Source organism: Rhyacophila brunnea, unplaced genomic scaffold, assembly GCF_057557595.1.
Source record: "Rhyacophila brunnea isolate RB1 unplaced genomic scaffold, BYU_Rbru_1.0 scaffold_20, whole genome shotgun sequence".
Classification (NCBI taxonomy): domain Eukaryota; kingdom Metazoa; phylum Arthropoda; class Insecta; order Trichoptera; family Rhyacophilidae; genus Rhyacophila; species Rhyacophila brunnea.
The window spans coordinates 10,211,589-10,235,613 of NW_028232860.1; the positions used below are offsets into that span (position 1 = coordinate 10,211,589).

At 33.5% G+C, this 24,025-nt stretch overlaps 1 protein-coding gene across 9 annotated transcripts; it reads right to left on the reverse strand.

Moving 5' to 3' along the window:
• Positions 1-2,210: 2,210 nt before the first annotated feature.
• LOC147071160 (3'(2'),5'-bisphosphate nucleotidase 1) lies at positions 2,211-23,573 on the reverse strand. Of its 9 annotated transcripts, none has more exons than XR_015070757.1 (7): positions 23,446-23,573; positions 22,977-23,122; positions 21,744-21,863; positions 13,577-13,715; positions 9,304-9,584; positions 5,949-6,615; positions 2,211-4,390 (listed from the first exon to the last, which is right to left on the reverse strand). XR_015070757.1 is itself a non-coding variant. In XM_085948007.1 (7 exons), exons 1-7 carry the CDS (start codon positions 23,501-23,503, stop codon positions 6,355-6,357), a joined length of 1,095 nt encoding a protein of 364 aa, XP_085804133.1. In that variant the 5' UTR covers positions 23,504-23,573; the 3' UTR covers positions 5,934-6,354. The 9 variants fall into 9 exon arrangements, 7 of the variants coding, with proteins under 7 accessions (XP_085804133.1, XP_085804132.1, XP_085804134.1 ...); XR_015070758.1 differs by having other exon boundaries at positions 23,281-23,471; XM_085948007.1 differs by lacking the exon at positions 2,211-4,390 and adding an exon at positions 11,566-11,670 and having other exon boundaries at positions 5,934-6,615; positions 21,759-21,863.
• Positions 23,574-24,025: the final 452 nt, after the last annotated feature.

Genomic DNA, 24,025 nt, shown 5'->3' on the forward strand with positions numbered 1-24,025 from the left:
ATAGGAACATTAATATTACTTACATAGCAATCCGTAGACGACATTGTTATATTATTACTCTGAAATGTAATATCCAAAGCTTTTAACATACAACAAACAAAAAGAAATCATAACATCTTCTAGTACAATAGTAGCAGCATCTTACTAGCATAATTACTATACAAGGATATATAATTTTGTGCCTACCTTATGACTGCATGAGACTGCCAATATTTTCATGAACATTTCGATGGGTCTTTGAACAATGTTATAATTGAAAAGTCCGAATCAATTAAAAATGTACCCATACAAATACAGTCCATAAAGGGGGGGGTTCACTTCGCAGAGCTGATGTTCAAATTTTGATGGTGTTGAACGAATAGATATGACCAGTGGCTGATTTAGGGACTTGGATGCCTGATACATTGACTAATTTTGAGGTCCACCATGATAAACAATAAAATAAAAACCATAAATACCAACTAACAATGTACCTAGTAAACACATTATCAATGTACCTCAATGGATAACATCCTGTTACTAAAAGTAGTTATTGTTTTTCAATATGTGTGTGGGTCAGGGTATGGACCTAATAGGTTGAGCAAGTGGCTGACATCCATTTCTCGTAAAAACAAAATCTGTTAATACAAACCTCTACTCTGTGGAGGCCCATATGATCCTATTAGGATCGGACATGGTCGAAGATATTATTTCTCTTTGATTTATAGGCCTATTTGATGTTAGTTGCAGGCAGTGTCGCCATCTTTTTGTCACCGAATTATAGTATAGAGCCCCAAAAATTATAGTACGCATCGTCTATGGTTAAAAATGTATAGGTTTTTTGTTTTTTAATATAAATTTGAGAATTTTTGAGTCATATTTTTTACTTCTATTGATCAAAAAAAAAAATTACAGGCGAATCTGAGAAAATCTGTTTCGTTTCCAGGACTTTTTTTTACCTTTAATACAACTTTTTATATACCACGCGGGCCACAAATTATAGTACAAATACTATAACTATAGTACGGTTGGCAGCACTGGTAGCAGGTCTCAGGTTTGGTTAATATTTTATATTCAGTTTGCTCATCTGAATAAGATTTTTTTTCCGACCATGTCCGAACCTAATAGGATCATATGGGCCTCCACAGAGTAGAGGTTTGTATTAACAGATTTTGTTTTTTTACGAGAAATGAATGTCAGCCACTTGCTCAATCTATTAGGTCCATACCCTGACTCACACACAAATTGAAAAACAATATATGTACTTGCCAGACCCAGAATTCGAACCTGGGACCCACGGCGTGATATTCCAACGCTTAAGCCGTGCATTTAAGATTTTAGTATAATTTAATAATAATTGTATGACTGTTTCGAGACCCTCTTTGAAATTTTCTGACGGATCGATTGCATCATCTGTGTCAAAGCAAATCGCCACTGGATAGGACTTAACATGTTTTAATACATAGACTGAAAGTAAATGTTTACTGATTTGATTGTCTTGTTAATTTCTTATAAGATACCAATTACATAACATAATAGTTAACTGAAGAACTATGATAAGACAAAACTGTTGACTGTATCAAGCACCGATGTCCAATATACGTGGAGTTTGCCGTGGATGCCAATGCCAAGTATATATTTGGTTTTTTCTCCGTTTATTTGTAGTATTGGATACGAATGTTGACGAAAATATTGACAGGCAAATACTCTCCTTACAAACTATGTGTAAATATCGAAGATAGTGTAAATTTAGAAATGTTTTATTTTTATTGAAATATCTCTAAATCAATTAAAAAAAAAAACGAAAGTAAATAATAATCAATATTCTCGATAACTTATGTACACGTTTGAAAAAAATATAAAATCCATTAAAATATATAAATGAAGATTTTATCACATTTTGAATACATCTCGTATTAACTAACGTCGTCCGCAAATGACAAAAATACAATATACTAATATAATTTTTTTTCAATGACACCTCTATAATATTTCAAAGGGTAAATTTTATTATTCACTACGTATGCTAAAATGTACAAGTTCACATAGATAGACTTACAGGTGTGTAAAATCAGAATTTTCTAATCTGAGAAATTTTAACATTCAATTTGTAGCCAGATTATAATATAATAATATCTAAGATACGAGATATTGTTTGCAAAACACAAATTTACAAAACGTGCCCAAGATCAATTATTATTATGACTTATCGGAATGAGTTTTTTTTTTTTGAGATGTCTTTATGACCACAAGAACGACTGAGACGGTTGCCTAATTGAAAAAAATATGTCTATCCGTATCTACATTTTAGGCTACTGCAGACACAGCCAAAATAAAATGTATGTTTTCTGAGATACAAATGCATCGCAAAAGTCCCCAGAGTTCACATAAGAAGTGAACAAATCAGATAAATTAGCAAAATTAAGAATGTCATCGGATAGGGATGAAACGTAGAAAAGATCTATAGAAAGATGCCCGGCTGTAGACTTCCTGGCAGACATCCCAAAAGATGGAGATACATAGCTGGAAGTGAACTTCTCAAAAAATTTAAGAATCCGAATAAAAACAGAAGTCTACAAGTTTAGTATAAAACAAAGAAGATAAGCACATACATGCAGTCAGAATTTGTTTGAATGCGTTAATAAAAGATGCGATTCTTCCATATTTTTATCTGTTATTCAGTATGAAAAAAATGCATGCTGAATACTGAAAGAAGCGATGATGAGCAGTGGAGAAGCAGCTGCTCGATCCTCAGTAAAGAGGTCCAAGCAAGGCCTGAATAAAAACTAACCATAAGTGTAAGTGAGAAAGCATTAGGCACACATATAATCTTTGCAATATGCATTAGAGTTAGATATGAGACAAATTGGAAACGGAACCGGTAAATATTGGTTTGACTTATGTGCTGATTATTGCGCTAGAAAATTACTGGATAGTATTTTTAGTTAAGTTAGTAGAAAATATGGTAAACTGTGTTGTGTTTAAATTTGGAAGCCGTACTAAGAAACAAAACGATGATAATATAATGTATCATAATATGTTGTAAGTTAATAATAATAAAATCGAGGTGCGTCATACGCAAAGAAAACGGGTTCATATAACCCGACAATACCATTTCTCTTTAATATTATTGCTCTGAGGGTCCAAGGGAAGATGAAGATTCAATAGCCTAACAAACTATGAGTAATTAATTTATTTGTTTCCCAGCTTAGCTTGTTGATAGATGATTTTGAATATTGGCAATATAGAATACAGTTAAAAATGTAACTCCACTCAAACAATAATTTACGTACACATAAGAAGTTTATGTTAAAATTTCACAGATTAGGCGATTTTACAGATTCATCAACATAAGAATAATATAGAAATTATACATTTAGCATATTATAAGATATTCTTCTCCACAAATTAAAGCTTTCTACAAAATATTCAACATTCAACAACCAACAACACCTTAAATTATACATCTAAACCAGGAATGAGTGTAGTATGATTGAAGTAAGCCTCATTGCACATACACATTCAAGTCAACTGCAATTCATCAACGTAATCTATTCGATTTAGTTTTCATTCACAAAACCCATGTAATTCACAGAGTTGACTTAACCTAATCAGTTGGGAAAAAAACTGTTCACACTTGCAATTAAATTGGAAGGGTGTTTGAGGCAATCAATGCAAAGCAATGAACAGTCATTAGCAAACTAACCAAGAACTCAAAGAAAATAGATTTTTGTTTGCTTCAGTATATCTGGCGTAGAAATCTTTTAAAAGTGGAGACATGGCGAACTTATTTTTTTTGTAGTTTTGATTTCGAAAGCTCCAATTTCTTATGAATGCCTTCACATTGTCTTCTTAAATCAGTGAATGCATTAGTGGTTCTTGCATTGATTTATTCACTAATTTTTTTTTTAATTTCAACCAAATTGACAAGATTAACAACAAAATTATCATTCCTAAACAAATTTGCCTCAAATTTCAACATTATGATTTGACCCTCTTATTTCATTTTTTTTACGAGATAGCCAGCGCACTTCACAATAATACCTATTGAAGTGAGATATTATAAAATTAGTCTCCATATTTTCAGACAGGTTTGCAAACAACCTTTTATAGGACTGTTTTTTGCGTAGTTTATAACTAGCCGCCGTTTTATAAACTATGGATTTGCAAACTACAAACCTGTGGCTACATTAATTGTGTTAAACTTTTCTCGCCTCCCTTTGCAACACTCCGCGCCTCCCAGTTTGGAAATCGCTGCTCTGCATTGATACATTTCTAATTGAAAGATGCATCCAATATTTCTGGCAATTTCTTATTTTTATCAGATGTCAATACAGAAACCCTGCTTCTTTGAATGATGACATATCCGTGTATGGCGTCAATTTGTTGTCAAAGTCTAAAAACATCAATTCTCAGGCAGCTCCTTGTAATTAGGTATTCTGAGGTAAATCAGATTATATGTTTTCAGATGATTTTAAATTATAGTAAAATGCTTGTAAATTCTCAACAAACTAAAATTTAAGAACATTCCTGATTTACAAACCTTACAAAGAGCTGCCCTGAGAATTGATGTTTTTAGACTTATCAACATATTCACGCCATACACGGATATATTTGATCAATGACATGAGTGTTGATTATATGACTTCTGTATGAGCAATCAGGAAAGCAATTTTGTTCAGATTATTTTGGGTTCGCCTCAAATGTCTATGTGCAAGACGCTTAATAATCGCATAGTTTTGCCGTATTTATATAATAAAAATGCATTGAATGAGAAATGATGTAACAATGATGGGGTGCTTAACTTCAAGACCACAAATGGTTATCGTGTTCAAATGACCCAGCCTAAGTAACCTCAATTGAGTGCAAACTAAGAACATAAAAAACTAAAAAAATTGTTGATTAAATCTACTTATGGAAGTATATTGTATTTCAGTGAAATACTCAGCAATAGACTGATGTTTCGACTTCCTTTTGAATTATATATTTACATAAATGATGAGAGCTGAATTTGCACAAAAATATTCTTCATCGAAGGGTGCACGGATATCATTAGTGTAATGGTGAATAGCCCAAATATAATATATTGATAAGAATTCACCAACACAATCAAGATCATCCTGACTTTATGAGAGTTACTTGAAAACTAGAGATATCATCTTGCATTGCCTGTATAGAGAAGACTGTTTAATTAACACACTATTTAATTAACCCTTTTCAAATCGGGAATCATTAAAATTATGCTATCAGCCATGTTGACACACTTATATAAGCCCGGCAGCACAAACAAACTCGTCTCAACTGCAACACGTCGAATTTATCATTTTGCTGGCATTCACAAAACACATGTAACTTAATGTATCTCCTCACCAGTGGCGAAGGGTGGAGGTAGGTTGTGGCGATCCGACAAAAATGATGCATACTTTGTAACTCATACTTATATTGAATAATACAAATAATTAATAATATTAATATAAAGAATATTTAAAATCTATTATGGTTTGGTTTGGTAGGGTTTAATCGAATTTTAAAAATCATATGTAGTTTGTATTCATAATTCAATGAAAACAAACAAATATGACTGACAATGTTCAGTATGCACTATTCATGTTGGATCTCGTGACTGCTATGCACACAGCGTCCATGCGACATTTTTGGTTGAAAAAAATGTCTACTTTTAAATGCAACATATTTGGAAGCATGTTGATCAAATGCACTTCAAAAGATTCACTGTTACCATTCCAGATAGAGTCCATACTATTTTACAGCACGTCAGTAACTTTTCAACCTAGTACATACACATAATTGGACCCGATGAGCCTGTACGTGTCAGATCACGAGAGAGCAAAAATGAATTTCTGGTTACAAAATATCTTTCCAACAATTGGAATACTGTAACAATACAAAATCGCTGTATCTTTGCCTGATGTCAAATAACGTTTATTCATTTTGACAGAAGATCGGGTTACGTCATTGTCAGGGCTGTGTGAGGGAGAGAGTTGCAACATCGCTGGTATAGATCCACTAGTATGTTGTCCGCTGATGGACGATTTATCATGGTATATCAATATTTACGATTTACAGCTATGTTCATGTCGAGTCGAATTTCAGTGTGCATTGTGCCTAAGGGAAGTTTATATTATATTAAAGAAAAAATAATAATACCTACATATGTAATGATTATTTTTTTTCTCATTTACAAAAAACCTCACAAAACCTGGTTGGGAATTGGAGAATTGATTGTGCTTCATAACATTTTGATTTTCCTACAACATGAGATAAGTATGACATCGTAAACCTTCATCTGTATGTTACCAAACACAGGCTTCTATAAACGGACAATGCAAGTCTTTCAGTAACCGCTATTATACACATCTAATTCTTCAACACGTCTTTGATATCCTCGGGGATTGTAGCGGCGAGCTTTTTGTGAAGGTCTTTGGACAGGGTTGCTAACACTCCGGACGCGTTTGGCCTGGGAGCTTCTTTGCCGTAATTGTACTGGCGGCCAAGCATGTCGGTGAGACGACCCCCAGCAGCCGTGAGGACGCCTTCAGGGGCACACGTGTCCCATTTCTTGCAGCCAGGACTAGCGAAGACATATGCATTCGCTTTACCTTCCAGGAGCTGTAACACCTGCAAAAACAATTATGGTATAAAATATCGATATTGTTACACTTGATTTAACATAATGCAGTATCATTAAAATAGCGACTATTTCTGATAATAATGACAGAGCTATTAAAAGACATTTGATACCAATCATTATGAAATTGATGTTCTTATTAAATCTACTAAAATTGGGACATTACTGTCTGCAATGGTCCACAAAAAATGCGTGATTTTTTGACATCAGTGCTATATGACCATCTTTCTTCGGTACGATAGCTGACGGAGAAATGTAATATCTACGTACAATTTACATGTAACTGTTTTACTTGTCTCCGGTGAAATAACACCCAATTATTTTTTTTATACACATTGTAGTTGTTCACATTTTTTCACGGTGTATTTCCCAACCTATGGGTCGCTGCACGTAGGATGGTCGGTGTGTTATGTGTCTGGAAATTTGTACGTATGCAGTTTGCCGTAACACAGTTCATCGTGAGATGTTCTATTGGAAATAGGTGACCGTATAATATTGAAATCAATTCCTGACCTAAATAAACCACTTAAAAAATACTGCAATACAAGAGAAAGACAGAAAAAACAGGTAGGTAAGTAAATTAGAAATGCAATCAAATCGTATAATTTATATAACCAATCAAAATAGGTATCTACTTTGATTTAATAAAACAAAAACCGATTGCCAAAGTAGCTTGAAATTAGTATGTCACCGCGTAGCACAGAGGTAATGTGCGGACGGGGCGTAAACCCAGGAGATGCAGGGTTCGATCCCTGCCGGGGTGGCTTACTTTTTTCAAAAAAGATTTTTTCTATTGGTTATAATGTATTTTCTCAGAAAGTGTTTTTCAAAATTATGTATGTTAAATATCTGATTATAATGACAGCGTTATTATCGAACAATTGATGCCAATCAATATCAAATTAATGTTTTTTTTAATAGAATCTAATAAAACTGGAACAGTACTATCTGCAATACTCCACGAACAGCGGGTTTTATTTTTATCTCAATGGTATACGAGAATTTCTTTCCGGTTAGACAGCTTACGGTAAACGTATTAATTGTAGTTATGTGATAAATAAGCCATTATTTTTCTTGTGATACAGCACAATCATAGTTCTTCAAAACATCCTGGATTTTGAATTTGACCACGGCCCCAGAAGCCTAAATATGAGATTCAGGATATTGAAAAATCAGAGAATCCGGGTGAAAGTGAAATGAACACCCACACACAAAAACAGTTGTAGTTGAACAACTTAACCTTGAAATTGCACAGAATTGCGGTTTCTTCTACTGCGCAAGGATTGCAGAGTGTAAATTAAATTATTGGTACCATTATTATTTCCGACTGCTCTTACATTAAGCATATTGCATCGTTTTCTCCCACTCAGCAACGCTCTAACTACGTTATATTCACTGTCGAAACTATCTAACTTCACGCTTATGTGATATGTTTATAGTTACAGGTGGCAAAGATAAAAATTAGTCTTCAAAACACAAAAGTGTAATGTTTGACAGTAAATAGTGACTGTGCTGATAAATCAAATTAAAGATTATTTTTTACGTATTTTCTTCATCCCATGAATTATAAATGTCGTAGGTTCCAGATTCAAATCCTGGGTCTGGCAAATACACATATTATTTTTAAATTTGTGTTGGGAGTCAGAGTATGGACCCAATGGGTTGAGCAAGTTTCTAATATCAATTTCTTGTAAAAACAAAAATCTGTTAATACAAACCTACACCCTGTGGAGGCTCATAATATGATCTTATTAGGTTCGGATATCGTCGGTGTTTTGTATAAAGGGCGAATCAACCAAAATGCTACTTTACAGGTGGAGGATTTTTAACTTTTGACATTTATTTGTTTTTTACCTGTAGATGATTATAAATATCTAACAAGCTTAGAAAGAATACTGTCATTATAATAGGTATTATTATATAATATTTTAAAAGGCCTAATATGTCACATTTGCTTTTTATTTCGTAATTTTAATTAATTTAATTTTAGTCGATAATCGTTTTTAAGTACTTTCCTATGGAGATAAAAATTCGCTGTTTTTACACAAAAAAGCTAGTGGGGTACATATTGTATTTTCATTAAAATCTCGATTTCGCCAAAATGGTTGATTCGCCCTTTTTACAAAACACCGACGATATGGTCAAAAAATAAATGAATGAAAATGCCCTTTATATGCAAATGTGGCGGAGGGTCGCAGATTACTTAGCTGTTATTAAAAGAGGTCACGACTCGCAAAAGGTTGGAAACCTTTGAAATAGTCAATAACAAATTATTGAATCTATGCAAATTTTAATAGTGGATGTATAAAATAAAAACTTCTTAAGTGAGTAAGTAAGACATATGGATATGGGGATATGGACACACATGGCACGTGCTTTTCTAAGATATTCAAAGGCCATGCTTGGAACCTGCTAATGTACTGTATACATATATCAGAATATAAGTGTAGTCCAGACAGCATTTGGTTATGAGTGAGTAAAATTTGGAGTTCCAAACATTTTGCCATAAGTTAAATGCTGCTCCGGACATTCACATTCAGATAGCATGCTTTGTTTGCAAAGTACCGTCTCCTGTAATATGCTCCCATGAACGACATACATGCGTATTTATTTCATATACCTAGCCCATAAGTCCATGGGCATAGTTTTTTCAATATACACATGAATAATATCAATACCTTATAACCGGCCCCACCGACCCTGAGCACCGTGTCAGGATTGAGCGCCTCTAGGCATCCATCGACCAGTGCGTTGCTATGAGAGCGAGACGTAGTAATCACGAGGGGTACAGTAGGTGGGCCAGGAGGAGGGGGCTGCAAGCCATTGACCCCAAGGCCTTGAAGCCCCCATATTGTCCGACCTTCGGGCTCTTTGCCCCAATACGGCTGGTGAATGACCCCCGCGATGGCCCGCTCCTTCACCGATATGCCGATCAGAACTGTGACATGCTCCAAGAAACCTGGTGAACGGAAGGCTTGATTAAAGAACAACCTTATACGAGGAGTATTAACTGTGGAAATATACAGTGAAGTAAATACTAAAATAGTATTACTGTGTAGCAGTGGCGAAGACTGCCTGTTGGAAAGAGGTAAATGATTATAATAGGCAAAAAAAATAACAATACATATTGAGACAGTGATCAATGTGTTATAATCTACCTACAGTAGTAGTAGTAGACAAAGTTTATTGTGCACTATCTATGTTGAATCTTAACAGCCTACCTCCACCCCACACCACTTGTAAATAATAATGCCATTAAGCGTGCGGTAATTTGTTCTGGCATATTCGAGAACGTTAAAATAAACTGAATATGCCTGTTTTACAATCATTTTCGTGTAGACATTTCTGAATCATTCTTTCTCCTTCAAAAAATGGGGCGCTACCTATTTTCATACAAACATTAGTTATGATTACAGACCAAAAATTTTATACTACTTAAAGATGTCGCTAGTTTCTAACCAAGTATTTCATTAGGTACCTACTTCAATTCATTGCAATGACATTAAATAAGAATATGTTAATTAGGTAGTTTGGAATATTTCTATCGATGTTTTAGATTAACAGAAAAATGAGTTGTCCGGGGAATAGATTGTTCCATCCATCCGGTAAGCCGAGTCATTATGAGGCTATTGGTTTCAAAGTCGGTTACTTACATATAAGTTTATTAATATTTTTAATGACTCCAATTTTCATCATGTGTAAGTTCATTAATTATCAAATGCAGTTAGTTTTTCTAATAAAATAAACCGGAGATTGGTTACGAAGTCAGTTATATTCATCGAGCGCCATTTTTTTATATTTGTTGATTAAGTTTAAACTAGGTTTTCTAATAATTTTAATTTAGGTTATTTAACAAAACGCAGTCTTAAATTTAATTTCCTTGGTAATTTTTCATGAAATGGCAGTTCATGGAGGTGACTGACTTTGTAAACAATATATCATAGGGTTGCTGCCAAAAGTTGGTAAGTCGATAATTTAAATATTTAGAGTTAACAACGAATTATGTGTCTATATATTATTATAATTATGTCATCCGATATCGTGTCCGGAAATTTGTACGTATGCAGTTCGCCGTATCACACTTTCCCGTGAAATGTTGTATCAGAAATATACGGTCATATATTAAAGACCGTCCAACCTCTTTGGGTTGTATAGTATTGTGATAAAATTCATGTCTAAATAAAACACGGTTCTTGTCGGTTTACAGTAAGCCAGCGGCTAACAAATTTTGAAAATAGCCAATATACTGGATTATTAAATTTATTTGGTTAGGTTAGATTTTTATTCTTGAATTCATGAATTTTGCCAAAATCGGCCATGAAAATTGAATTAATTTTCATATTGAATCTAATAAAATTGGAGGCCGTATAGTATACTGTCATCTCTTTCCGATAGAAAGCTCACGGCAAACTGTGCTACGGTGAAATGTTTTACGTACAATTTACATGTAACCCATCCGTTATATAAAACATGCAGATAAAGCATAAGGAAAATAGCATTATGCCTGATTTTAGAGGGCGTGTCAAAATTTAAATAGCAATTATTCCATAACATGATTTTGAGACTTATCAACTTTTGGCAGTATGTAGTATAAAAATCCACACAAATAAAAGACATATTAAAAAAATAACATTAAATAATGAATGAAATTAGTGGATAATAATAGAATATTTACAAAGAAATTATTTTTAGAACTATCGATATAATCGTGGAGTTTTAAAGAACGGGGATTTATTAAATATGTTAGATTATTTTAAAAGGCGTGTTTAATATTGAAAGGTGGAATAATATATTACAATGATTATTTTTAATTTGATTTGTTAGAAATAGAATATGTGAGATTCCAAGCAGAGGTCAAAGGGAAACATTGTTCATGTACAAGACTCCAGCACCGGTATATTAAGAACACTTATTTTGTGAATGCTATGATCACTCATTACCATATTCAGAGTGGAGTAAACTTAGGTACCACTTGATACTGATAAACGGGTGTGTAATATATGCTTTCCACCGTTCCCACGTCGTGCCTTTTAGCATTAAAGCTCCTAAAATTATAAACATTACATTTTATTTAAAATACCGCGGAAAGTTATTGTTGGTTGTTAAGTGCGCAAGCGAAAACTCTTGTAATAAGTTTTAAATCGGTAAAACAGGCATTAAATAAATCTATTCTAGAGGTCGGCAATGCAGCTGCCAGTGTGCCTGTGGCGGATATTTGCTGCGCTGGAAATTTTATCCTCCAATGATCAAATTATGGGGAAAAAACGGGCAATCGTAAAGTTTTTCATCAGAATCAATTAGAAGAATTAGTTCAAAGTCAGTTACATCAATTTTTTCCTTATTCTAGTTTTCTAGGGACTTTTCCATCATATGTACATTCATTAGAAATTCTTTGTTTGTTAGTAAAATAGTGTTAAACCGGGGGTCGATTGTAAAGTCAGCTGTTGTATTCATTAGCCGCCATTTTATATATTTCTCGGCCATTTTAAAACATGGTTTTGAATGACTTTCCAGTAATTTTATTTAGCTATTTGCTTTTTCTCATTCTAATATGTTTGCAGAGAAAAAATATTTTATTTACAGTGCTAAATGTGCATGACGGTTTTTAACAAATATCTCAAAATGGCGGAATATGAATGTAGTAACCAATTTTTGAAACTAAAAATCTCAAATAAGAAAGTGCTTTTGACAAATCATTCGTGGTTAAAAGTTCAAACACAATATTATGATCACGTCACGTACTATCACGTGCTGGTACGGCGACAAAGTTAGTCTATGGTTTCATCATTCCGCAGAATATTTAGAATGATCACTATAAATTCAATGATGGAGAGTGCCAACTCTAATGTAATAGTATTTCGTATTACTATTCATTATTCATGCTAATTTCAATTAATTTAACAGTTTCCACGTGTGCGTATGTTCAAATTATTTGCGATATTGCATCCATAGATAATATTTTGAACAGAACCCAACCTGCAGACCATAGCTAATACAAAATTATTCTTATAGAAAATACATAGTGAAAACCACTAAAAACAAAAAACACGTCAGCCAAAAATGTGTATGGATGTAGAAAATGATAAAAAATGTTCAGTGAGTCATGTGGGTGTCGGTCGGTGTAGTGCGGTACGCATGAGGTGACTTCGTTGTTGTTCTGGTGATTTCGGCAGATAGTGCCAATATTTAAATGTTTAAAGGTTCAAAATGTGCTACGGGATGAAAGCATCAGTCTTAAATACCAAGAAAAATGACATTACACACTTTTTTCCTGTAGCGGCAGGTAACTGTGACAGCACATAACGTGATCATAATGTATTTGAAACTTTACTGTTGGTCCATATATTTCCATCTCCAATATTATTGTTTATATGCCCAAAATCATAAAACGAGCGGCCATTGTAGTGAGATATGAGTGTCCCTATCTAATTGGTTCCCTGTAGAAGGCCTGTCGAACACGTCGATCGCGGAATTGATTATGGTAGAGCCATGACAATGTGAACCTGTGTACCTACATTCAGTTTGTAATATAATTATATAATAAAGATTTTCACAGGTAAGAACCATTCCAGCTACATGAAAGTCCGTGTTTTAAACTGATGCATAGTTTCCCCTTCCCTTCGTGCAGTAGGCTCTTTTCACAGTAGGAGATTAGTTTCGAATGAGCGCAATGAGTGCCCGAAAGAACACCAAAACAGTATTTTTACAACGAATGGGATATTGAGTAATTCTTTGTTATGGTGAGACAAGTGTCGTTTGATTTGTAAAGTTTCAGTGTCAGCCAAATATAATATGTTTGTTCAATACTTGAAGTTGAACATGCCTGCCGTATAGAGGTAGAGTACGTATCGTATGTTAATTGATAAATTACTACATAAATGATGATTTTAATGGTTTTATGGACAAAGCAAAATGAGAAACGATAAAATCATAAGTCCAGTTGAAAAATACCTTGTGTATACTCTGCGGTGCCGTCAAGCGGGTCTACCCAGACCACAATGTCTTCTTCTGTGATATTCTTCAAACCTTCGGGACATGTTTTGTTCAGCACGTCTGCGTCTCCGTGGGTTATCAGCCAGTCGCTTGGTACCTGGTCAAAGTCAATCAGTAAAATTGTTAAAACAGGATAATGATAAGAGTCGCAGAAAATCAAGAAAAAAAGGACTAGGTAGTTGCGTTCACAGAAGAAAATAAGTGTGTGTTGCGGGTCATAGTTGATGAGTTAGTCTATCTAATTATTAGTATCAATCTTAATCTCAGTCCGATCAGTAACCTCGGACCTCAAAACAGTGTCATAACTTTGCTTTGTCATTTTAACTTATTTACTCGTTAGCAATAAACTAGCCCCTCCATCCATCAGACCAATCTCCAATCTCGACTTTCATCTCAACACCTTCACTCTAAAGATACAATTAAAGAAAAGTGTAGAGTTACATTCAAAGTATTAAGATCATGTATCTGAAGTGTAGGAAATAAATATTTTTTGCGAAAATATTAGTCAATTATAATTGACGTGAAGTGCAGGTAAATGGATCATTTGTTATGTAGGTATCTACTTTGGCGGTGGGTAGGTGATGCAGATGAAAGACAGTCGTGGTTGTTCGTGATTATGGAGGAGTGAGAGTTTATTTACTGTTTACGATTGTAGTTCTCGAAACGGTCACAGTCTACTAATTATAATAAAATAAGTAAACATTGAAAAAATAAGTAAACTGTTATAATTACTGATAATTACTGTATTTATTTATTATCATTTATCACAATAATTTATATGACTTATTATGTTGTAATGCTTTTATAATTTTTTACTAAACTACAATTTACAGTCAATCAATAAATTGAACTCTGATCCAATATAAAGGGACATATTATTGTTATGGGTCAACGAGAAATAGAGATAGCAAGGAATACATTTCTCAAAATGAGACACCTCCTTAGCAATAGAGAAATCTAGACCTGAGACTATGTATGGTTCACTGTATTATCATTTCAATTCATTTCTATTGTACAGAAATATGAACAAGCAAATATTACAAAGAGTTGCTGTTGAGATGTGGCTATATAAACGTATCCTTAAATATAATATAAAATATCTTGGACTAACAATACGAATTGTACTAGTGGCGGTGTTCTATGTCGTATTTGTATATTCTATGACGAAATTAAAACCAAATGGCAATTTGTTTCAGCCGATAAACTCTTAAATGTAATAAATATAGGCAAAATAAAATTGGATGTAGCGCTACTTGTACCTCATTTTGTTATTTATTCCGCATAAGGCACATATTTCCGTGGCACTGTCATGAGTTTACCAGATGCTACAGCATGGGAAACGCCCTTTTCAATATTGAACGTTCCCGTATTGGTTGAGTTAAACACGCGCGAAATCAATCAAGCTTTAAATAATATGAAACACGGACTTTTTTGTAATAAATCGAGACTTTAAATATTTTTTTTCGTAGGGTTATGTCGCATTTTGGAATTTATAGATCAATACATATTGTGTAAAATTATACAAAGAATACGTGCGTATTTTTCTCTTGATTTTGACCAAATGTGGACTTATCGCTTTTTGGAATTAGACGCCTCAAATATCTATTTTCCATAGTGTCAAATCATATGGCCAGTGACGCAAGTGCCTTTTAGTCGCTGACTCAATCAAATAATTATTTACTAAATTATAATGTTTTGATTGTATAAATACCGAATAATAATTCATCGAAAATGTCACTCGAATATAAGTTCCCGGTCTGTTCTCTATATCGCTTCGCACAACATCTCATTGTACCGAGATTCGGACCTCGGAACATTATCATAAGTATTGTAACATAACCACTGTAACATACTATTGTACCAACTGTTTACGCCGCAAATAAAACTCTCTCCTGCATCCATCTTCGACTTTTTCATCATAATCTTCAACATCATGACCTACGACACGTCGACGACTCCCACAGTGATAACGCACATCAAACCCCACATATCTACATGTACTACTCCCTACTGATATATCACTCGATTTATAACAGCACAATGGCGTCTAATTAAATAAGTCAGCACATTCAGTGGAGCCTTGATTATCCAGATTTTCAATTATACGGATTTCATTATGATCATCAGAAAAAAGCAATTATTCCAGATAACCGAGATTCTTCTTCTTCTTTCTGTCACTACAACCCTATGTGTATCTTGTCCTTCTTTAGATCTGCCTCCATCCAGGTCTGTACACGTCACTTCTCTCTTGACCTGGCATAGTACTATTTTAGTCGTATTGTAATATTCGTACAATGACATTAATATGGACGACGCATCTGGAAAGAAAAATGACACTCACTTTTTTGTCGGGTCTGCCGAATAGCATAATCTGTTCTAACACCATTACAATAAAGGTAATATTGCTATAAATTCCCGATGCGTGATGTCGCATAATGGAAATTGCGTGACGTCTACCTATACATGTGCGAATGTCGCTATGCGTGAATTTATTTTCTAACTACTTTATTGAGTGAATTGTCCATTAATAATGCCATTGTATTCGTGTTACCCGAATGACCGCCAATTGAACCATCAAGAACGCATGCTCGACCATTTAAGAACAATGACGTAATGCTCTTGGCCAGTTGCAATCTGTAAGAAATCTCCGACAAGGCACGGATTTCAGAATCGGCAGTTTTGTGACTACTACTGTGCCACTCGATTGTTAATCGGCCGATTAATTAATCGCTCATGCACACTTAGCCTATCATAATATCATTATGTATGAGGTCTTCGTTTGACTTCCGGTTTACTGAAAATTAGTTTCTTTGTCATGCTTGACATGTCAATCATTTGTAGCCTTAGATATGACAGCCCAATTTGATGGACTGTAACGATACGCAGGCTCCTATAAAAAACATACAGCCTGATATTGTATCTTAATCTCCACTGTGTCATCGATAGGTCCAAAAATACAAAGTAGCACTCTTTCCATAATGCCTCAGGTTTCTTAGCCATACATGACAGTAATATTGTAATTAAGTATCAATAGAAATGTGGATAATAATTAGAATGAGTTCAAAATATTCACTCAATGTTTTAAGAAGGTTACTTGGATTTGCAATTGTTTATTTAAAGATTAATATCAGTTGCCATAGATAAGAATCATAAATCTATACAATCATTATTAATGTGCAAGTAAGGCCATCACACTACTAAATTACAGTGATAAAATATTACATAGATCAGGGGTTACCAAATTGTGTCACAAGTGGGTATAGGGGTGCCGCAGGATATTCAAATATTTTATTAATTATTGAAGCCATCAATTTGATGCCAATTATTTAAGATGATCAGCAATCAATCGAAACCAAAAACAAACATGATAGGGGACAAGGAAGGGAATATTATTACTGAAATTGACGAGGTTGCACAAACTTGAAGAATATACATACAGTGAATACATGTAATTGAATAACTATGTTAATATATTCAAAAAAATATCAAGCACTCCAGTTCGTAAAATTGTTTATTTCTAGCGCTGTTATGCACCCAGTATGCTGTGAACCGAAAAAGTTTGATAACCCCCGATATAGATGTAAAAAATTTCAGTTATAATGTGGATGAATTTTTATCAACCACAGTGGAGTACTGGCAGAAGTTCCATTTCCAGAGCGGTAAGTCGCTGGATTAAATCCCACTAACAAAATACACACATATTGTTTTTTCTAGATCCAGAGCAAAGATCCAATGGGTTTGGCAGATAACCAACAACCGTTCCCCGTTACATAACCTCGCACTCTGTGAAGGCCCATAAAATTATGTTCTGCTTGGAATCAAAAATGATACTTTACCTGCATTTCTGACTTTTACAGACGTTCATATATTTTTTACATTTCAGAACATTTTGACAATAACTATGAAGTGTTTCATAAATAGACATTTCGATAACCTAGTTCAGGGGTAAAACGCGGCTAGCGAGCCACATGCGGCTCTTTGGGTATTGGCGTGCGGCTCTTTGCCAAATTTCCAATTCACATTTTTTACAAAAAAGGTATACATAATTGTTATCGTTCTAAATCCGTCCATTGCAAAAGTGGACAAATTAAATTTTTCTCCATTTCATATTCACACAAGCACTTTTGAAATAGATTTTTTTTGGTGGATTTAACAAGCAAAGAGTTATGTAGCTCCAAATTTGTAGGTCTTGCCACCAAAATTGAGGATTTGGAGAGAGAAAAATGCAATTTAATTTCACACAGAGGAGCGCTCTAAAAGATCTACATAATAAGGTAGATACTACGATTTTTAATACATGGTATAGCTTTCCGAGCTCATATTCGAGTCTACATAATATGTATGTGAACAATCATTTTCAAATATGAACAATATAAATAGTATTTAGAGAAGCCAAATAACCGATGAGAATTTGGAGTCGCGCCTAAAATTGAAAACTACAAGTTACATACCAAACATACAGACACTCTCCAAAGAAATGCATGGAAGGTCATTGTTCACATTAGTTTTAAGGAATGCGTGAAAATTGTATGTAACTCATTTTCTATAAAAATTATATTTATAATTTCAACAATAAAAAAACTTATATTTGCGTTAGTTTTACAGGGTATCCATTGAATTAAGCAAAACCGAATGGTTTATGACGGTCTCACCTTACGCCGGAATCGTTTATTGCCGCAATAAAACTTGTCGAGTGTTCACTCACTTGTCTGCGACTTTGTATATTCGGGTGCCGCGGTGTTCTATAATGCTCCATTCAAAAAGTGTTTGTACATGCAAGTCTATGTAAAACAAGTATTCCTTATATTAAAACAGAAACATATTTTTTCTCTATGGTCAGTTTTTGATGTCTATGTGCACTTAACTGTCAAATAGACGATATTTTTTCACATTTTGCCGCTAGGTAGCCCTAGTAGTCCACATATTTTCAACTCGCTATTCAATGACATTAATATGTCATTGTCGCTATTACATACTTTCATATTACTTCTTTAATTTTTCGATTAATACTATGTACATTATGGCCGGAAAATCCGAATGCCGAATAAACGTTATTGAATAAATATAATCATTACAATATAAACAAATGAAAGGAAATGGTTATCGTGATAGTATGCCTACCTACTGTACGACAACATTATTTAGGCGACAACAGGAAGTCGCCCTTGTCGCGTATTGAATATTTCTCAGTGTTGTCATTTTTTGAGAAAACGAATCCCGCGAAATTAGGTTTTAAGTTTATAAGTACATTAATTTATAAGTCTAATTATTGTTCAAAATATCAATAGAAATTTTTTTTCAAATAATTTCACCTCTTAATTATTACTAGTATATTAGGTTAATTAATACAGCATAATTATTGAATTTGGAAGGAAATATATCATTGAACCCACATTAACTGATAATATTGCTGCAGGTATTTATTAATTAAATAATTAGAACACAAATTATGACTAAATAAGTAGAAGTGAAAGATATAACATATTTAATATTATATTGATGACCCAATCACATATTTTATAATTTACAAATGATGTCTTTATATCGTATTTTTAGTAAAATCGTTGTAGAAACACATACTGTGAAAATAATATTCTATAAATTAAATTATATCCACCTTACATAAATTTTAAAACAATATGTACCTACTTGTCGGTTTAAAAATACAAGGATAGTTCATTAACTAACTAATGATCATTTATACTTAATTATTATACGTCTAAAAATATTAATAAAATAGATTACGATACACATAGCTTTATAATATACAAACATAATTCCCAGCATATGGGGAAATATTTCTAGTATTACAACACTGAATTTTGACATACCTGACATGACAGGAACCCGTAATATGGGCTTGTTTAAAGTATTGTGTAGGCTCGCCTTTAAAATATGACTCTTTTTCTTCTTCGTAATAAATCAAAAGTTTGCTGATAATAATTCGAACATCATTTCCTATTGTTTTAGACATCTTTTGAATATAAAAAGCTTCAAATTACGTAAATAGAAAGATGCGTCCAATACGAAGTGTCAAAAATGTAATGAATAATTTGGGGCGTTCCTTATTTGAAACCGGAAGTTCGATTAGCTGTACTGGAGGGGATTGTAGTTCACAGATTTGCCACATAGCCAAGATGAAGTTGCCAGACAATACCATATAATTATTATGCATAAATCGATTCCAGCATAATCATGTGAATTGAGTTGTTAAAAATATTATATTATATTTATTTGATTTTCATGAATCTGCGTTTGATGTGTATTTACTAACGAGACTCTTAAATTCGAAAGCGTCGCCGCTTTTACGAAATCTGCGGCATTGTAGATTAGCTTCATCTACGAAAGCAAAGTTTAGTACCTATAAATAAAGCATTCATGATTGAATAAAATGAAGCACCAATTATAGGATCAATTGTAAAATAGATAATACCATTAGACAATAATCAAAATAATTCACTGAATCATAATGAAATACGGAAGAAAACAAGTACCTAAGTATGACAATTATCAACAAACGCGGGCTGTCAGTTGATCTGTCAAACATCGACTCTAACAAATTTAGCAATCGGTTCGCTATACTTAGGGTAGAGGGGCATTCGGTGTACGGATTCGGCGAGATGCTTATATACAAAATTTGGATGAACGCAATTATACGGGCGTATTATATATCTGGCGTAAAATCGCATTCGAAAATATTGGATGAAAGGGGCCTTATTCGCAAAATCTTCTTCACTTGATAAATAAACAATAACATTCACTGAAATAAATCATATTTATAAAAAAATATAAGTATGGCTCTCGAAAAAAATTTTAACCGTTGTGATACTCATATTTGGCTCTTTTGGTCCAAGAGTTTGCCGACCCCTGCCCTAGTTACATACGAAAATAACTAAAAGAAACCTTCTTCTAAGGAAAGTGATTCTAAGTACGAAGTAATGGAATGAACGCTTTTGATTATAGGAAAAATTTGTCATAAAACTAACTAATAAAAATATGCACGAACATAAATTAAATTAAAAATTATAGATTACAGATTGCAATACATAACAGTAAAAAAAGAAAACTTTATTTCAAAAACATATTACATGTTTTGTTTACTAACAAATTTAATATATTGTGTGCTATTAGTCGAGGGCACGGCGAAGTGTGGTTCTCAAACGTCCCAACTAATTCTGTGCAGTCTGACACAATCAACTGTGCTGAATATTTACAGTGATGTACACATACATAAGCATTTTGCTAAAGTTCATTGGAAGGGTAATTTCTAGCTAGTATGCTGCTTTCATAATTTCGCGGAACACCGGTTAAGAACCACTTCTGCACAAATTATCATTTCAATTTAAAAACATTGTTTTAGTAATATATATTCAATGAAATTTTATAGTTCATTAAGTCAGAGCTTCCCAACCAGTGTGCCGCATGAAAATTTGGCAAGGTTATTTAAAAAAAAAAAGCTCGAAAAAAGAAAGTCGACTTCTGGACGGTATTCTTCAGTGTGCCACGAAAATTTTATTATTTAAATAGTGTGCCGTGACTTGAAAAAGGCTGGGAAGCACTACATTAACGAACCAACCCAGATATTTCCCTATAGAATTAAATTAATACTAGTGTTATTATATAGAAAAAGTCGATCGGTACTGTTCGGTTATACGGAATACAGCGGAAAACGCATTTTGAAAATAGCCAATAAACTGGATTATTTGTTAGTTTGGGTTAGTTTAGGTTAGGTTAGGTTGGGTTAGGTTAGGTTAGGTTTGGTTAGGTTGACCGAACAAATAATCCAGTTTATCGGCTATTTTCAAAATGCGTTTTCCGCTGTATTCCGTATAACCGACCAGTACCAGTCTTTCTACAAACTAAATATTCAAAAACTTGAATTTTTCAAATGTTTCCCTATATACCTCAGCGCATCTATTCTACCCTAGATAGCTGCCGTAGCTGCCGTAGCGGCCGAAAGCAGTCTTGTGTATAGAATAGATGCACAGGTATTTATTTATGGAGTATTTAGATATAAAAGAAGAAGAAAAAGTAACATCAACCATAAGCAGGTGCCAGAGTGGAGAAGAAGAGACCAGAAGAAGATGCGAGACGAATGACGAATACATGACGAAAAATGGAGTACCTCAATATCACTTACGCCTTCCTCACCGATGATTGTAAGGTTGGGGAATTGGCGGGAAAGCGACGCAACAATGCAACGCTGGGCTGATCTGTCGGCTTCAGTTTGGAGATCGTCTTTGCCCTGTCACAAAATGATATACATTAATATTTAATCAGAGGCTTTGGACTTTCTTTTTTACAGCTGACCATTATCACCCTGGACAATATCAATACATTGGACTAATATTAACATTATACACTAACTATAGTAGACCCTCGATTATCCAGATTGCACAAAACAAATAATTTCAACGGACAAAAATAGTGATCACACATGGCAGCAGTGACGATTATCGATAAGTATGTACTAATGCATTTGTAACTGTTAAGTTTTGTTATATTATACAGTTTACTAATTGTCTAATATCCGAGGACGGTTAGTAAAAGCAAAAAGTTATGAAGAGATCACAAAATTAAGAAGTCAAAGAGTGTATTTTTATATGGTTCATTGCAACAAATCTTTAGCATCAAAATGTGAAAACTACAGCTGAGTAGATTACAGCGCTTAGATCGAATACAGGTTCTTCAACGGCTATAATTATCAGATGAAAATAATGAAGAATCAATTATTAGTTTTCACAAGAAAATGACTGTTGCTACACAACTGTAGATTAGTTATAGTAGAAATACTGTAGATGTGTCAACATTCAAAAACTCACGAAACAAGATTTTGAAGACCGATTCATATTCCAGCTTCCAGTTTCTCTTGAATATCCGGATTTTTCGTTATTCAGACTGGCTGCATCCCCGTTTGATTCGGATAATCGACATTCTACAGTATGTTTGCCATGATTTCTATATAATATTACTTCAAGGTCCTATCTTTATTATTCAATATGTATGTACTATAATATCAATAGAAAGGTTACTTCTATACGATAAAAGTAAAATTTTATAATGGCTAAATTCTCCATTTTCTACACTTCCCTGTGGAAAGTGGTATGAAAATACCACAATCTAACTTTCATTCAAAACTCTCACAGGGGAACGGAACATGTATGAATATTTTTAGCTAGGTATTGTTTAAACATTTTACTACACGTCATTAAACAGATATTTTTTTTGAATATACATCTTCATTTATAAACGCACAACGCAGTTCAATTGAATTTTTATTCAATTTACACAAACCAATGTCAAGTGTCACTATAGACGTTCATTTGTTCATAGAAAAATAATAGAGTTTTTCAAATACCTTGTCAACAATTCCAAGATCTCCCTGACTCATCACATCTCTTATAATTTTCCCTGCGCGGTTTGCTGCCGTTATAGACGATGCCAAAACTCTCATTACCAAAGGAATATTTTGGGCCATTTTTGCTTCTTTCACTTGACAGTTTGCTATAAACAGACAAGAATATTAATTCTCCCGTTGGTGAGCTTATGTTACGGGAAATTTGTGAATGCGATGTGAAGGTTTAAACGTTTCAAAAGTCATTGAAGCACGACTTCCGTCATAAATATACAAAAAGGTACACAAAAAACCATTAAATACATACTGTGACAAGTAATAAATATATTTCAAGGTTAAGTGGTTTGAACTTTGTTTGAAAGAAATGCGACGATTGGTAAAGTAACCTTTCTAGCAGATTACTGAATATGTTTGATCCGTGAACAATAGCAAAATTTGAATTTTATCAAAAAAATTCTCAGTAATCATTCACCTGAGAGAACTGTCAAAAAAAGAAGTACTAATGGAGTCGTTTTTTTAATTATGGCCATCAAGAAAAAAATTCACACAAGTCAACATTAATCGTAGTGCACAATGCACTTTCAAGATTGATCAATAGCGACATGAAAATTGATTGCAGCGTGAAGTTACAGATAATCATTTTATTATGAAATCTATAAACCTGTTCTGTAATCTTTTATTTGTACCTACCTACTACTTTATTTTTTCCAATTTTCCCTAATCTAAAAACTTTTAACTGACGAATGAAAGCCTATTATTAAGTGATAAGGATAAAAAATATTTGGTCAATAAAAATTAAATGATTAAATTTGTCAATAAATTTATTTAGTACTTATGACATTAAATTTATTTTTGCTATGTGGTAACACAGAAACGGATCAGCGGTAATAATGAATAAACAAATTTTCTTGTATAATAGATGCATGGTATAATTCCTTTCTCATATTTTGCAGTGTTGCCTAGAATTATCATTGCAAAAACTCTGTCTTCATCTCACCCAATTGCACCTGTGTACTATACATTTATACCTTTTCCCATTTACTTTAAAATTT

Coding starts and splice junctions, on each gene's coding strand:
- LOC147071160 (XM_085948006.1), bottom strand. CDS start 23,503: ATGGCCATAATTAAAAAAACGACTCCATTAGTACTTCTTTTTTTGACA. Junction 21,864..22,976: donor ATCTTGGAATTGTTGACAAG/GTATTTGAAAAA, acceptor ATTTTGTGACAG/GGCAAAGACGATCTCCAAAC. Junction 9,585..11,565: donor TTTACTCCACTCTGAATATG/GTAATGAGTGAT, acceptor TCCGTTCACCAG/GTTTCTTGGAGCATGTCACA.